Here is an 18474-nt window from a genome sequence, read left to right as displayed (position 1 = left end):
ATAATTTAACTGTCTTTTGGTCCACCAAAATCCGATTTACTAATGTACCACACAAACACACAATTTAACATGAGTTTGTGTTCCGGCGTATATAAATTTGCTGATATAGCTGTCTTTTTAGTTAAACGAAACAAATTCACAATTCCCTAATTGTTTGAAATATTGGTTGATTGAGAGATCAGAATTTAGCTGCTTTTTGGTCCTCCAAAATCTGATTTACTAATGTACCGCGCAAAACGCAATTTAACAAGAGTATATGTTCGGGCGTGAATAAATTTGCTAATATAGCTATTTTTTTTTCGATAAACAAAACAAAATCACAACTCCCAAAGAGTTTGGAATATTGGAAGACGGGGAGATCAGAATTTAGCTGCTTCTTGGTCGTCCAAAATATGATTTACTAATGTACCACGCAAAGCACAATTTAACAAGAGTTTACATTCGGTTGTGAATAAATTTGCTGATATACCTTTTTTTTTCGTTAAACGAAACAAAATCACAACGCCCAAAGAGTTTGGAATATTGGAAGACGAAGAGATCAAAATTTAATAGCTTTCTGGTCCTCCAAAATCTGATTTACTTATGTACCACGCAAAATGGAATTTAACAAGAGTTTATGTTCGGGCGTAAATAAATTTGCCGATATAGCAGTTTTTTTCTTCAAACGAAATAAAATCATACTGCCTCAAGAGTTTACAATATTGGAAGACTGAAATATCAGAATTTAACTGTTTTTTGGTCCTCCAAAATCAGATTCGCTAATGTACCATGCAAAACACAATTGAACGTGAGTTTGTGTTCGGAACGTAAATAAATTTGCTGATAGAACAGTTCTTTTCGTCAAAACGAAACCAAATCGCAACGCCCTAACAGATTTAAAAAAATAAAAAATAAAAGAAAATTATTAAAAAATAATATTTTAAAAAAGTAGAGAGTGAACTATTAGAGCTTGTACTGAAAAGTTAGTAGCTAAAATAGAAAAAGAGCTATTTTGAATAGCTAAAATGAAAATCATTACTGAAGATGCTCTTATCACATCTTATGGTTCCTTCTTCCATGCCTCATTTCCTTTTTCTTCTTTTTTTGCTTCCAATCCCTTCTTTTCCCCTTCCCAAGTCCTCTTTTGGTCAGCTCTCCAGCTAGTAACAACCATGCTAATAACAGTTTCTCAAGTGTTCCTCCTTCTTTTTGGGTTTTCTGTTTTGGGTTTTTCTTCATCTTTGGAGTAGATCTCGGTGGTTGGGAGTCGATCCACTTCTGGTTCCCTCGCCAGCTTGCTTTTCCATCGTCGTAGCTTCAGTGGGTGGCTACCGCACCAGTGTTGTGTGGATGTTTTGGTTCTTTTGCATCTTTGGTTGTAGATCTACGGTATTTGGGTCCTCCTCTCCTGATGTAGGACGGAATTTAATAATATTTTCGGTGCAAACGAAAATAGAAGAGATGCCAAAAACAATATTGAAGCAGAGCCGTTTGATTAAAAGTTTACAAGTTTGCAGACAATGAAAGTACAAAAGGAAAGACTTGATGGTCAAACCAAGAGTTTATTTTATTTTATTTCCTTATTAGAATTAAGACTTTATTTCCTTTACTTATTAGGACTAGATTTGCTTTATTTATTTGATTTCCTTTTAGAATAAGTTTTACTTTTACTACTAGGATAAGATTTACTATTGTTATTAGAATAAGGTTTACTATTACTATTAGGATTATAATTACTTTCTCTACAAGTATTTCTCTTCTATAAATAGGCGTGCTTATTATGTAAAAAAAGAATCAATTAAATTGTTATAAAATCAGAGAATTCTCTCTCAAATACTCTGCGGAGTTTTATCTTTCTTTTAGCCTGCGGGCTTGTTTTATCTTTTGGGGTAGAAGACGAAGACGCTTCTCCTTGCAGAATTGAAGATGCTGTTCTTTGATTAGTTACCTTAGTCTTCCGCTACGACAGTTGGTATCAGAGCAGGCTTTATCTTAATCATGGCCAATTAGCGCAACAGTGACAAACTTCTCCAACAACGCTGCTTGTAGGGGAGGGGCTCTTTTGAGAGCCGAATCTTTGGGGTATCCGAGCCGGCATTATCCGGATTCGATGGCCAACATATACTACAGTAACATCTTCTATAACGATGTGGATCGTGACAGGGAGGCTCCTTGGAGAGCCGAATTGCAAGAGTTCCGGCAAATGTTGCAACAAGAGATGTGCCAGATGCGAGAGATGATGGAGCGCATGTACATGGGTCCTATTCGTAATCGTAGGGAAAATCTTGTCCATAATGATGATGGGATTCGAGTGAAGCCTACTTGTCACCAACGACTTGCACCCATAAACCGAGCACCGGTCTATGAAGATTTTGGTGACAATGATGTAAGTTGCGTTCAACCTATTTCTAACCATATTTATGAATCTCCGAATAAGAAAATCGTATATGAAGAGAATGTTAGTTACAGTAAAAAAGTGGAGTTGTCGTTAGAGAGACAACATGTGCAACCACAACCATTGGTTCCAACTACTATACCACTGGAAGAATATCCACCACAAGCGCAGTCCATCACGATCACGGCAGAAATAAATGACAATGGTGATTCTTTTGAAGAAGACAATCAAGTTGAAGGTGACATCAAGAAAAAAATATTTGGAGAAATTATTATGGAAGGAGACAAAAAGGAAAAGTTGTGTCTTTGCACTATCTATGAAGATTTTTCCAAATATCTTTTTCCAGAAGAGCCGCGCGCTATCTATGAAGATTTTTCCAAATATCTTTCTTCGGAAGAGTCGTGCGCTATCTATGAAGATTTTTCTAAATATCTTTCTCCAGAAGAGCCACGTGTGACACATCGCAAAAAAAACTTGAGGACGAGTTTTTTTCAAGTGGGGGTGTCTGATGTAGGACGGAATTTAATAATATTTTCGGTGCAAACGAAAATAGAAGAGATGCCAAAAACAATATTGAAGCAGAGCCGTTTGATTATAAGTTTACATGTTTGCAGACAATAGAAGTACAAAAGGAAAGACTTGATCGTCAAACCAAGAGTTTATTTTATTTTATTTCCTTATTAGAACTAAGACTTTATTTCCTTTACTTATTAGGACTAGATTTGCTTTATTTATTTGATTTCCTTTTAGAATAAGTTTTACTTTTACTACTAGGATAAGATTTACTATTGTTATTAGAATAAGGTTTACTATTACTATTAGGATTATGATTACTTTCTCTACAAGTATTTCTCTTCTATAAATAGGCGTGCTTATTATGTAAAAAAAGAATCAATTGAATTGTTATAAAATCAGAGAATTCTCTCTCAAATACTCTGTGGAGTTTTATCTTTCTTTTAGCCTGCGGACTTGTTTTATCTTTTGGGGTAGAAGACGAAGACGCTTCTCCTTGCAGAATCGAAGACACTGTTCTTTGATTAGTTACCTTAGTCTTCCGCTACGTCATCTCCATACACGTGCCTCACCAGAGGGATCTCCATCGTGTTCGGCTGTAAGTGTCGTTTCTGATAACCCACTATTAGCAACGACATAAATATTGTGGCTGATAATCCACACTATCAGCAACCACATAAGTGTCGTTGCTGATAACTCATTATCAGCAATGTTATAAATGTCGTTGCTGATAATTTACTATCAGTAATGACTGAAAGTCGTTGCTAATAAGCCACTATTCGCAACGACATTTGAGTCGTTGCTGATAAGAACACTATTAGCAACGACACCCATTTTGTGTTCCATTCTTGTTATGAAGGGAGGAGCGACGACATCAAGCTTATCAGCGACAACGCAAAGTCGTCGCTGATGAGCAACAAGGTCCATCTTCTTGCAAGAGCAACAAGGTCCATCTTCTTGCAAGGACTTATCAGCGACGATGTGTCGTCGCTAAAAGGTATTAGCGACGACCTGTACACTATTAGTAACAACAAATTGTAGTTGCTAAAGACCAGGCTTCTTGTAGTGCAAGTTTCTTTCACAATTATTTTCTGATCTCTTTTTCTTATAGTTGATGGGGCTAAGGCCAACCAAGATGCTGCATTGGCAATGGGCAAGGGAGCAGCTATGAAGGAGCTAATGAATCTTCCCCTTGCTGAGCTGGAAAGACGTTGCAGACATAATGGATTGTCTTATTGGTGGTAGAGAAATGATGGTTGCACGGTTGCTAAGTCTGGAAGAGGCCCAAAAACAAATGATAACTAATAGTTCAATGATGATGGTATTGTGAATAGATGCCATTTGTGACATCCCTTATTTTGTTTTTTAGTTGAGGTAATTTACAGTTAGCTAAGCAAGATGTTCTAGCATTAACAAGTGCATCAAAGTGGCAGTCATCAATTTTCCCAAGAGACCATGGCTACTGAGGGCAAATGCAATGTTAAATCATTCAACTTTGTAATGAATTTACAATATATTATTTTAGTCCATTCTTAGCTTCAGTGTGAATGGTTTCTTCCAACTTGGCTTGGTATTGCTTTGCTGTTTCCCAAGTAGTTCCAGTAAAAACCTGTCTGTGTTTTCTTGTCTATGCTGATAATGCAGTTTATGTTATGAATCAGAAGTCTGTTAAATATGTAGTTTAAATAATTTGTATTGCATATGTGACTTGATCTAGCAATGTCTTTAAGAATTGTAATCTTCATAATGGAAAGTTGCATAATATTCAGGCTAATAGTCCTAATGGTTCATGCTCAGGGTTCATGTTGTCAAAATATTTTCCCTTTACTTTTGAATCTGCAGATAAACATCTTCAGAGAAGAGGGACAGACTGGACATTACCCGTGTGGCTGTGACTCTTCAAGAAAGCGGCACCGCAGCCAAAGCCAAAGTGAGAGCCCGCCACATAAATCATTAAACTGGGACAAGGAAAGCGAACATGCATCAGGCAAGAACATGGAAAGACACGGGGATAGAGTACTCTCACAAGAAGAGGGACAGACTAGACAACACCCGTGTGGCCGTGACTCTTCAAGAAAGCAGCACTGCAGCCAGAGCCAAAGTTAGAGCCCGCCACATAAATCATTAAACCGGGACAAGGAAAGCAAACATACATTAGGCAGGAACAGGGAAAGACACGGGGATAGAGTACTCTTTCGGTTCAAGGGCAAAACATTTCCTTGTCAAGAATGTGTCCTTCACGAGATTCTTTTCGGATTTTAGCATGACCCATTGTTTTTGTTTTGTTTTTTTTTTTTTTTTTTTTTTTTACAGGGCCCATTTGTCAAGGGCGAACTGATTTTATGAGAAGAGATGCACATGGAGAATCTAAGGAGGTTGTTGGAAATATGTAATAATCTAAGCCCAAACAGAGGAATAGTGATACTATTCTTGGTCATTGGAACTGATTTTATGAGAAGAGATGCATATGGAGAAGTTTGGGAAATTTACCGCCTCTTTCTCTCCAATAAATTCCGGGGAAGGCGCTTAAAAGGAAGTCAAAATTTCTTTTAAAAAAAAAAAAAAAAAATTGAAAAAAAATCAGATTTCTCAAGTTTCTAGCCTAAACAAGTGTAAAACAAGAAGGGCATACGGGCAATTGATGAAGTGAGTCAATGTGGGTTACATTTTGTAGTGACATGAAGAGAGACACAAGAAAATGATTCTGGCTCTTCTTAAAGTTTAATCATGTGAATGATCATGGACACTTGGGGTTTCTACCAGGACCACCATAATAAAAGTAGTTGCCCCAATTGCCATTTTGGCCGTTTTGGACATCATAGCAATTAGATTGCTCAGTGAAAGTGGCAATGCCCTTGGGGGCCCTAAGATTGTTGGAGCCATCAACTATTTGGATATTCTGGAAGTAACTAGCTTTTCCAAACCCTTCTCCAGGGAAATGACCGCTACCCATTTGTGTGGAGGTGTGCTGCCCAACAGCCTCCGAGTTCACCACCTCTCCTCCCCATTCAATCATTGAAGCACTGTCAACCAGGTACGAGAATAGGAAGGCCGGCCAGTATCCCAGCACATATTTATTCCCAAATTGCATCCACCAGTTCCCCTCTTTTGGGTCCTGCCGCATCGTAATCACCAAAAATATATGCAATTAATTAGCTATATATAAATCTTTAAAAAGAATGATAAATACACATACAGTCATACACAGATGAAAAGGGGTCATGGATAGATGGAAGAGATCATTCTCAGCATCTTTTTAATAAATTAAATGTCTCTTTAATTTATCATTAGGGTTGCAATATTCCATTTCTACAACTCAAAATGACTAAACTACCACACATAAGATTTAAAAAAAAAAAAAAAAGTAAAAATGAAAAAACTCAGGAAAAAAAAAATCTAAAGTAGTAAAAGATTAGAAAAAAAAATACAGAAATACGAGAAACAAAAATTCTGAATAAAAAAAGCTAAAAAAATATATATTTTTAACATTTTGGGAGAGGAAAGAGGAGATTGTAAAAATTAAAATATTGGAAAGACATGGAATTTCTGTCCCATTGGCAAATAAGGTGATAGTTCGAAGAAAATTAATGTAGTTTAATTAATGAAGAATCCAAATACAAATGTACAAATTAAAGGTCCAATTAAAAAGTATATTAATAAAATGAAGTGGGTGGTCTTTTTTGTTTTCAATAATTTCTAGCTACTTTCCAGCTTAGAATTAATTAAGAATAGTTTCTACCTTCCAGACAAGTATGTTGATATCATATTGGGAACTACCATAGCCAGAAATAGGGTAGACGCTTGCACCCATCGCTATTTCGTTGTTAATCTGAACAAAGCCAGAGCACAGGAGATTGTAGCAGCCGGTGGCTTGATATGCATCGCTCTACCATGTATGATAAAGTTTTCACAAGCAAAAGAAAATCAGATGGATAATTAAACACGTACGGGAAAATAAAAAATAAAAAAGGCGGAAACTTACAGTCCAATAAGTGAAGAGTCTAGTGCTGTTGTCTCCATAAAGATCTGGGCTCACCTGTTCGTTTTCACAGATCAGTAGAAGGCCAGGGGAAGAAAAGAAAATCATTTTAATTTGTGAAAAATGTTTAACCACTTAAAAAATGCTCTGTGCAAAATATAAGGAAACAAGTGATCGATGATCGATGAAAATAACATACGTACCTGCCAACCAGCTTCAATGCTATTGAGATCTTCACCAAAAGAACCACCCAGAATCCAGATTTGAGATAAGCTGAACTCATTAGGTTGTTGGATTTGGGGTTTCCATACGTTTATGGTGGCCTTAGCTCCATAATATTTATCTCCTTCCACATAAACAATTGCATGCTAGAAACTCCAAAAGCATTATAAATTTTTTTTTTTTAAAAAAAAAAACATAAATTAAGCAGAAGATCGATCAGCAAGTAATAAGAAGCTGACCTTTTGCCTACTTCTTTATTAAAATCTTTTAATTTTTTTTTTTCTTGTCAAATTTCTACGCGTGTATATGCTTTTATTGAAGTAATTAAATGCATGGGGAAAATAAATAAGATAGAGATATTGGCCAATGAGGATTGTGTACCTGATGGCCACCTAGAGTGTTGAGGTCAGGCTCAGCGGACTTTGGTTGAGGGATGCTTAGGTGCTTTTTCCTTCCATAACTTTCGACGGAGCTTGCCCTTAATACGTCCTCTTCTTTAGTTCTTCTGATGGGAATAGTTCCTTCGGGGCACCTTCCATTCAAGTGCCATAGCTGAGTAATGGGCTTGGAATTTGAAGAGACCTTGCTCTCATCGAATGAACGCCCTTTTGGGCGAAAGCTTGGTGTCGTCTACGGCAAAATACAACCCCCATACTTGGTATCAAATTATTGATACCCCATTCCACCAATCAAATGAAATTAAATAGGGAGAGAACCCAGATAATCACCTGGACTGTATGATTTTTGAGAAGAGGATGATCAAAAGCTGGCTGGTGGTTGATATGGACACAATCGATTATATCACCATCCGGACTCTGTTTTAGGCATTTATGCCCAACACACAGATATCAGTCGGAAATCTCAGTTATCTGACATACATTTACACCCGCTATTGGGTACCCTGAGATTGAATACATACAGCCATGGAGGAACCACAGCCCACGAATTGTTTGGTTTTTAGACAGAAACTGAAAATTCAGGCACCCGATGAAGTATTCATTCAAGAAACACAAGCTTGCTTACGCCAAAGAACAGCGAGAGAGAGAGAGATAAAGAAAATATAGGCAATTGTAGTTTCGGCTTTGCACTAGCAAAGAGTCGATGTTGTTGTGTTTTAAAAAAATAAAGGAAAAAAAGAACAAAAAACGGGAGGAAAAAAGAACAAAAAACAAGGGGAAGCAAAAAGGTGCAAAGCAATAACCTTGATGGATTTAAGAGCAGGCTTGTTCAAGCGCATCAACTGCTTCTGAACCTCCAGTTTCCGATGAGGGATGACTGCCGATGATGCCATTGGTATCAGAAAAAGCAACGAGCACAATACCATCTTTGCCGCACTCCCTCTTATCTTCCCGCCGCCACAAAGCGGTGCCATGACTAACTCGAGCATTCAACAAGTGAGGGAGTGTCTAGCTATAGCAGCTATAGGTTGAAACCAATACTGGGTGAGTGACTGAGTGTTGAGTTGAGTGGGTGACCTTTAACCCCTTCCCCGCTTATCCTACGCACCCTACCAACCCTTCCCCTCAAGGCTCAAGATACAAACAAATGAGCTTGGGATATTTTCTACATGGCATTGTTTTTCTGGTCACAGCAAGAAACCAACAAAACTGCCGACCATTTGTATAAGGGTAGAAGAAAGAAAATGAGAAATTATTGGTTCATTCTTGCCTTCTTTCACTGTTCCTTTCCCACTACTTACAGCATTATCTGTTCGTTCTCTTAGAAATGATATCCTCTGTACTCCATGGGCATTTCCCTGCTCTCATTCGAAGTTCGAAATTGACACATAATATATAATTGGTCAATTACTCGATTAATCACATGACCCAAAACTAACGTCTTCGTGAGCGCTACATTGAAAGATGCTCTAATGATTGACAACTAAAATATAAATAATGAAACAAAATAATTATGCGATACGGTCTATGATCTTCATTTGCAGGATAGACCCAAAGAACAAAATTTTGTTCTTATTTCTTTGATGATGTTTATAATATAACAAATTTCAATTTATAGGAGAATTAAGGTATATGAGAATAATACAAATAGACTTCAACTACACTTAGGTGATAGTCTTCAACTGTGACTAGGTGGTAGACTTCAAATGCAGCTAGGTCAGCTTCAATAACTCCATAATATACTCTAACATCCTCCCAAACTCAAGATGGAACTTGTGGAATCTTGAGTTTGGCTTTTATTTTTGTTTTCCTTTTTCTTGTTGGAACCGGTAGCGGTTGACAACAGAGACCTGAGATGGTGGCCGAAAACTCACTAGAGTTGGTGGCAGTCGATGAAGTTAACTAAAGTTGATGGTAGTTGGAGACAATGGCCGGAGATGAGCCATTAACAACAGTGGGCCAAAATAGGAAGGAGCCAACAAATGGCTTAAATGAGGCCAAAATGGACCTTAAATGGGCTTGGATGATTAAACAATCAGAAAAATACATTTTACTCCCTTAAAGTTTGACCACTTTTTTCACTTTTGCTTCCGACATTAAAAAGTGGCAATGTACCCAACAAAATTTCTGAAATTTTCAATGCAAGCACTTTGTTAGCCCCTTCTGTCGTCTTTAAAGGAAAAATGGCTCATGTGCACCACATGTGTATTTTTTTTTACAAAATTTTCAAAATTGCCCCTAGATACACGTGTTAATTCCCAAAATGCCCTCATTACTATTGAAATAGGTACTATAAAAGTTAGGATGTTTGATGGGGCTGTGAGGACACTCACTAATATTAGATATGTTCCACCTTAGGAAAAAGTCAACAACACAACTAATAATTGACCAAATAACTAGGTCAATAGACAGGCAAACTTTGGCTCTCTTTTTTTTTTTTAAATTGATTTTTTCCTGGTTTTTTTTTTCTCCTTTTTTTTCTTCGTAAAAATCATTATTACATAACATGTACGGATCCCTATGAACTGTTTTTTTATATATAGGAATGAACTCATGCACCTAACAGTACCGTTTGTCTGTATTGGCTTTTGGTATTTTTGGTCTTCAGTGCGTGCGCCTTAAAGAGTTTGATGCCTTTCGAGCTGTTCTTGGTGTTAGAGATAAAACTTTGTTGAATTTTTATCGTTATTTTAGTTTGCGAGTTTTTTTTTTTTTTTGGATAAAAGATGAAGATGCTTCTCTTTACAAAATCAAAGGAACTACTCTTTGATTAGTTATTTTAGTTTTTTGCTACGTCAGCTAACTCCCTAGAATATTTGAGAGAGAATTCTCTAATTTTATAACAATTCAATTGAATTCTTTTACATAATAAGCAAGCCTATTTATAAAAAAGAAATACTTGTAGAGAAAGTAATCATAATCTTAATAGTAATAGTAAATCTTATTCTAGTAACAATAGTAAACCTTATTCTAATAGTAAAAATAAATCTAATCCTAATAAGGAAAAGAAATAAATAAAGCAAATCTAGTTCTAGTGAGTAAAGAAAATAAAGTTTTAATTGAAAATAAGAAAATAAAATCTTGGCTTGACGATCAAGTCTTTCCTTTTGTACTTCCATTGTCTGAGAACAGGTAAACTTCTAATCAAACGGTGCTACTCCAATATTATTTTTGACATTTTTTCTATTTTTGTTTTTTTAACAAAAATATTAGTAAATTCCGTTCTACATCACTTTCATGACTATCACACCTTTTACTCCACACGTCACCCACTTCGTGCCTCAATTAGTATGTGTGTAGTTGTTGAACCAAGTTCCTATTCCCAAACAATAACTTCCCTTGAGTGGAGGGTTGCCATGGGCCTTCAATTTGATGACATACTTACAAATGGTACGTGGTCTTAATGTCCTCGCCCCCTGCATCAGCATATTGTTCGCAATAAATGGGTATACAAAATCAAACGGAAGCAATACGACTCCATCGAACAGTATAAAGCTTGCTTGGTGGCTAAAGGTTTTGATCAGAAATGTGTTATTGACTTTACTGAAACATTTAGTCCAGTGATTAAGCCTTCTACAATCTGTGTAGTTCTAACTCTTGCAGTACATTTTAATTGGTGCATTCGACAATTGAATGTCTCGAATGCCTTCTTCATGGGTACCTTGATGATGAGGTTTTTATGGAACAGACACAAGGTTTTATTGATTACTCTCAACCCAATCACCTATGTCGTTTGCACAAGTCGCTTTATGGGCTTAAGTAGACACCTCAAGCCTAGTTTAAACGTTTATCATAGGCTTTACTTGATATTGGGTTTCAATCCTCTGTTGTGGATACTTCATTATTTATTTGTCACACATTAATGCTACTTTATATGTATTAGTCTATGTGGATGATATTTTGATTATAGGAACCGATTCGAATGTCATATTATCTGTTATCAAACAATTACAATTGGTCTTTGCTATGAAAGACCTTGGGGATTTGGGATTTTTCCTCAGCATGCAGGCTCACCGAGATGCTACTGGCCTTCATATTTGGCAATCAAAATATGTCACGCCCTCGTTTTGGGATATAAGGGAAATGCAAACTTTGAGTTAATGAAAAGAAAAAAAAAATCCACAAATTTCCAAAAGATAACACAAGATAGGAGAATTAACTTCATACTTCTCATACATACATATATATATATATTGCAGTTTTAAGTTAGTGCAACATAATGACAGGGATCACAAAAGAGAACACTGTACAATATACAAAAGTTAATCCAATCTATGACAATCTATTGCTCTAGGGAGGTCTTTGCCATCCACAGAAAAGAATTTGGCCTACAGTGTCATAAGCTATACATAATCAAAACAAAAAATCTCTGGCTATGAACTATTGTTATTCAAAATAAGCATAGACCCATTGATCTTCTTCAATGAGCCAATACTCTGGGTCGTTATATGTCGTGACCCCGATTGGGATTCTAGCTAAGAGGACAATTATGTTGAGAGCCATCAGAAAAGTTTACTGGAAAAAGGAGTGAGTTTGACAACTCAGAAAGTAACACAACATAACAATAGCAATATAACCTTTAAATCTGGATAAAACTTAGACTTTACAAATAAAGAATTTATTAGATTGAATAAAAAGAATGTAATTATTATTCATTTAGCATATATTGTTTAAACCCCTTTAACCCAACTTTGCTTTTTACCATGAGCGGCGCATGTTTGGCTTGTCCAAAATGACCAATATGGCCATGGCCCGATACTCAACATTTACAGTGGGATATGTAAAACCCACTTTTGGCTATAATAGAAAACAAAAGTGTTAAAAATAGATTCCATCAACTTATGTATTCAAAGTCTAAACTAAAGTTTTGGTAGATTGGTGAACAGTGTAACGCCACATGTGGCGTTACACTGTCCACCAATCTACCGATTATTTTATTGTTTCCTCCCAGCTTTCTCTCTCTTTCTTTTCTTTTTTTTCTCATTTTTTTCTTTCAGCTTTCTTCTTCTTTGTTGTCGTCGATGGACAACCTCACCATCGATGGAGTCCCTAATCCTCCAGCTCCACGAGATCTCGGCTGTGAATTTTGGTAGCTTCAAGCTCAAGTCTGGCATCTCCTCTCCCATCTACATCGACCTCCGCCTCATCGTCTCCTACCCCTCCCTCCTCTCCTAAATCTCCCAAACCTTAATCTCTTCCCTCCCTACCTCCACCCACTACGACGTCGTAGGGGGTTCTTGAACTGTTAAGTTTACCATCAATGAACTTTCAAGATCTGATCTGAGAACGCAGTGTGATCGGTAAGAAAGCGATTGGAATTGGAGAGATAAGAACACGGCGTGATCAGGCTTTGGGGAGACGAATTTGGGGTTGATTTTTTGTGGGATTTCAATTGGGTAAGGCTAATTTCGATTGGGTGGAGGCTGATTTCGACTAGGTAGAGCCTCAAAGGAGGAGGCGATTGCAAACAAAAAAGGGGCGGAGAGATGATAGAGTGAGGCAAAGAAAGGTGGGAAGGGAAGCTTTCCTCCCATGGCTGGTAAACCAGCAAAACTTTTTCCAACAGGAGGAGGGTTCGAGAGGTTTCTGAGAGAGAAGCTACTAGAGCGTTTTTTTTCTATAAGTTCCAAGGGATAATTATATTTGCTTGAGTTTCAGTAAAGAAAGATAAAAATAATATTTAAATGATATAGAGTTAAGAATAGATAATCGGATATATGATGCCTTTTAAAATTCATTATCTAAACTAGATAAAGTGGGTTTTGATTGGTTATTATAGATTGAAATATACGCAATCCACTGTGAGTGCTCTAATAGTTCGTTCTATTGCTTTAAGGAAGAAGACTTCCTTGTTCTGGAGACTTCTGCCACGTTTTATATATATATTCTTTGGGTTCTCATATATAAAAACAAAATATTCTGAATTTTCTTGGGTGTTATAAAATATATTCAAGACTTATTATCCAAGTCCTCCATGATTGGTGCCAAGCCATGTTTAGCACCTACTATCTCAAGCTCTAAACTCTCGGCCACAGTTGGGGATCCTCTTTCTTTGAATCTGAGACATCTAGTCGGTGCACTCCAATATTGCACTATCACCAGACCCAACATATCTTATTTTGTCTACCAACTCTGCCAGTTCATGAATTCTCCCACCTCTGTTCGTTGGGTTGCTGCCAAGCATGTATTATGATATCTCAAGGATAGTATTAAATCATGGGCTCTTTTATCACAAAGGCACTCTTGCCTTGGAAGCCTTTTGTGATTCAAATTGGGCGGGTGATCTTGATTCCCATCATTCTACAACTGGATTTGGAATATTTCTTAGTCCATGTCTTGTGTCTTGATGTGCCAAGAAACAATCTGTAGTCTCTCGTTCAAGCAAGAAGGATGAGTATTGGGCCATGGCCATTGCCATCGCTAGAATTTATTGGTTACATATGTTGCTTAAGGATCTACCTATTCCTCCAAAATTATGGTGCGACATTATTGGGGCTCTTGCTCTTACGTCCAATCCCGTTTACCATGCTTGTACTAAACATATTGAAGTGGACTATCATTTTACTCGTGAAAAGGTGGTCAACAAAGATATCATCATCAGATTTATCTCCACGCATGACCAACTAGCGGAGGGTCTCTCTTCAAACCGCTTTTCCATGTTACGTTCCAAGCTCAATGTGACTGAACCTCCCATTAGCTTGTAGGAGGCTGCTAGAGATAATGTCCCTAGTGTGAGGGGATGTTGTGAAGTTATTGTACCTGTGTAGTGTAGGAATCAATCCTCATATATTAATGAATATACTCTCCTGTTTTATATTCAAGCCAAGACACTTTCATATTCTCTCACTTGGTGGGTTTTACTTGGAAGTACTGCCAAGCCTTGACTGTTGTGCAAGCACACAAAACATTTTCTAGCAGTCTGGCAAACACAATTCTGAGCTGAAACCCATGGATCCCTCCGGAGACCAAACAAATCTTTTTTTTGCACCACAGACTCACATTAGGCAAGAAAACAAACTCTAGGTCATTTTGTTCTCTGATAGCATGTGAAAATCAAATACAAAACGATGAAATGATGAGATGAGAAAAGCAAGAAAACAGATATAGAAATCTGCAAGATTGACAAATGGCATTAGCCTATAGCTTTGATGTCATGAAAGACAATATAATTCAATTGACAAATAAATATAAAGAAAAATGTAAATAAAGAAACACAGAATTACGTGGTTTAGTCTATAATCTACATCCAAATGATAAACCCAAAAGGATACATTTTGCTCTTATTTCTTTGGTGATGTTTACAATATAACAAGCTTATATTTATAGGAAAATTAGGTTAGATGAGAATAATACTAATAGACTTCAACAACAACTAGGTGATAGTATTCAGTTGTGACTTGGTAATAGATTTTAACTGTTACTAGGTAGCTAGGTCAACTTTAATTGTTGATTGGATTCTTGAACTCCATACTATACTCTAACATATATCAGTGTAGAGAGAAAGGAAATGTAAGGACCAAAAAAAAAAAAAAGGAGAGGGAGGAGGAGAAATATTGATTGATGTTTTCATTTATAATGTTTGCAAAGTGTTCGTAGGACAACTTGTACCTAAATTTAAATGATGATTAGATTTTTTTTTTTTTTGGGGGAGTATTTTTTTTTTATACCCTTCTAGTAACCATAAGATTATGAGTAGGGACAATTTAAGTGTCTAAGTCATGCTTTGGCATAGTATATAACATACATATTGATAATGTGTATGGACTTCTCCTTATTATAGAAAACCAAAAGATGAAGAATCGATTGGCTCAATCAGAGTCTCGGTTGCTAGACGTCCAAATGAGAGACTTTCTATGAAGTTCAAGTGTTGTTGCCAAGGAGCTCGGTCGATGTGGTCGTTCATAGTGCATTCGGACAAGCTACTTAAGAAGTACCCCTGAGAACCTCATTTGGAAGGCTCATTCAGAGCTCGACTGAACGAGGATGCTTAGTGTTGTTTCTTGAAGAACTCTCGAGAAGCTCGGTCTGTATCCTAAGAAGCTTAAGATTTACTTCCAAGAAAAGTCGGTTGGTGAGCTCAGACAAAGCTTGTCTGAACGAGTTGAAGATTGTATTCTTGCTGAAACACTTGTTTGTTAGCCTTACTCAAAACTCGTACGAATGTCACTAGAAGAAACCCGTGAAACCCTAGTAACGTTCGAACGAGACAACGTAGTCGCCCAAACACCAACTTAAAAAATTGCCTTTTCAGTGTTATAATTTTATTGATACAATGTGTCTTTTCCGAGGGATCTATATACACACTAGAGTGCACGATTTTTCACAAACCCTGAAGCCAAAATTTTGCGTGGTTTAATGAAACTCTTAAAAAGGTGAGGACATTGCAAATTGCATCATAGTTAGAAGGAGTATATGTACTTTTTCCCGTTTGTTTCTACCTTACCAAATATAGGGGTAGTTACCAACCCCTTGGGACGGAGTTAGATGGTTTCAAATTCCAACCTAGGGGGATTAGGAACAAAATTTGAATTCCAAAGCAAGTTAGATGGTATGGAATTTCGTGCATGGTCGAAAACATTGGGTCGGCTTGAAATTTGGATTTATTGTTAGAAATCTCCATCGCATTCATTCACAAGAATGTTTGTCAACCGATTTGCAAGCCCAATCTTACTCTTGGACGGACCTACTGAAACTACTCAAACTCGCATACGGATCCGTAAATTTCCCTCGCACAAAAAAAAAAAAAAAAAAAAAAAAAAAAAAAAAAAGAACAACACATGTTTGAAGACTTAGCTTCATAATCTTCAAATATGAATTAGAACCTCACAAATAGACTCCAATCTCCTGGAAATCGAGCATAACAAGATATGAGAGAGAGAGAGAGAGAGAGAGAGAGAGAGAGAGAGAGAGAGAGAGAGAGAGAGAGAGAGAGAGAGAGAGAGAGAGAGAGAGTGTTACACCCCGGTCCCATATTGGGAAGAGATGAATAGTTCACAGAGTGAGTAGTTTATAAAGATACTCATGGGTATTAAGTCTCACATTGCCTAGTTACTAGGTGAAACTGGGCTTTATAATGGATTCTTGGAAAAGCTTCAAATTGACTAGTCCTTTTGGAGTGATAGCGCAGATGTGGCGAGTGCTTTTCCTTGGGACGTTATAAATGGTATCAGAGCCATTGCCCAGCCTGAGATGGTGGGAGCGTGCACAAGCCCAATGAGGGACGCCAGCGGGGACGCTGGGTCCAAAGAAGGGGTGATTGTGACGTCCCACATCGCCTGGGAATGAGGATGTGCTTATATGTATAAATGCACCCTTTATGACACAACGCGTTTTAAAGCCGTGATGGTCATGAACCTATCAGAACTCCGCAGTTAAGCGAGCCGCTGCGAGAGCAATCCTATGATGGGTGACCTCCTGGGAAGTCTGATATGGGGAGTCAAAAGCGAACAGTATTGTGTCATTGGGGGTGGATCGTTACAGAGAGAGAAGAGAGAGACCTTTAAAAGGGAGGGACAACATATAGATTAGCACAACAGGTAGGGACCGGCAGCAAGGAGAAAGAAGAGTAGAGTTTTTTTTTTTAATATATATATATATATATATATATATATATATATATATATATATATATATAAAGAATTATTTATTTAAAATATTTATTATACTTTGAGTTGGGTCGGAACTTATAGTTTTTTAAAAATAATTAGAAGCCGCTAATTTAATCATAATAATATAATTTTTAGCTTTCACTCATTTATCACACTCGATCACTTCATATGCTAAATAGTTATAAAATGTTTTAAGTAATTTTTTTGTAAAAATTTAAAAAAAAATAATAATAATATTTAATTAATATAAAAAAAAAAAAAAAAAAACACTTAAAATACAATATATATAAATATATATGAAGAATGAGATTAGTCTTGTTTCGTAGGGCAGATTCCGGGGTTTCAGCTCATCCGAATCATATTAATCGCAAGTCCATAATATTTTGCTTGGCGTGCACTGTGGACCCCACACTAATTAAGTTGAGTCTCGCTCATAGGTAAGTTGCCGACAGCGCCAAAAAGTTGGCATGTGATCAAGTAGTTGGACGCGGACGCAGACAAATTAAGCCTTATATCTCTCACACTTTACTGCACAAGTTACAGATTTGCACAAAGGAGTAATGACAAATATTTCATATACATTCATCACAAAAGTTGACGAATATTTGGACATGATGATTACTACTTAATTAGCGGCACAAACAAAACCAACAAGAAAATGTTTTGATGTGGGATCGATATTGTCATGACTCATCAGAAATATGACAAATGAATTTATTTGTCATAATATATTAATATCCGTGATCGATGTACGTAGACTATATATATATATAGTACTGCAGAAAATTACATGTATTTTGACGATCCAAAAAAAATCAAGAATAAATATTTCCAATACTTCCTGTTGAATCACAAGCTCAAAGTCTGATCCACAAAAATGCTCGTGACTTGAAAACCCATCATGGATTTTTCCTCCCACAAAGCAAACATTTTAAAAGTGCTTCAGGCCCACAAGAAAAGCAGTAGTCTACTCTCCATGTGAGTATATATATATATATATTATTGATTTTTTAAGTGCATGTGGATTGTGGGGTGAAAGTGAAATAATTTATTTTCTTTTTGTCACTCTAGATGTGCTGCCGTTGTCACGTTTTGCCACAAGAGATTACTCAGCTTGTAGAAAGAAACTATCACAATTGGGCTCCGAGGTATTGGCTGAGTTTGGGCATTAACTTGGATTGGGTTTATTATATCCTGAGGCCAGGTATAGCTTGGCCCAGTACACATCACTTTCAGATATTCACTATTCTACATTTTTACAATTCTTCTTTTAGAAAAATATAAAAAGCCTCATGAACTAATAACCGATTTTAAAATAGTGGTGTACTAATGTGACCAATCAAACTACCAAAGTGTGTAAAAAAGGCCACTTGTATCGAA

The 18474-nt window shown here is 36.7% G+C and overlaps 1 protein-coding gene across 1 annotated transcript; it reads right to left on the bottom strand.

Annotated features, from left to right (window-relative positions):
- Nucleotides 1-5500: 5500 nt before the first annotated feature.
- On the bottom strand, nt 5501-8847 carry LOC133880024 (protein neprosin-like). Its single transcript, XM_062318881.1, has 7 exons — nt 8290-8847; nt 7817-7903; nt 7470-7718; nt 7070-7234; nt 6870-6923; nt 6627-6773; nt 5501-6002 (listed from the first exon to the last, which is right to left on the bottom strand). The coding sequence occupies exons 1-7, from the start codon at nt 8473-8475 to the stop codon at nt 5625-5627; spliced, it is 1266 nt and encodes a 421-aa protein (XP_062174865.1). The 5' UTR covers nt 8476-8847; the 3' UTR covers nt 5501-5624.
- Nucleotides 8848-18474: the final 9627 nt, after the last annotated feature.

This window comes from Alnus glutinosa, chromosome 10 (assembly GCF_958979055.1).
Source record: "Alnus glutinosa chromosome 10, dhAlnGlut1.1, whole genome shotgun sequence".
Taxonomy (NCBI): Eukaryota; Viridiplantae; Streptophyta; class Magnoliopsida; order Fagales; family Betulaceae; genus Alnus; species Alnus glutinosa.
Note: the sequence above shows the minus strand (reverse complement) of the source record. Positions and strands in the feature narration are given on the sequence as shown.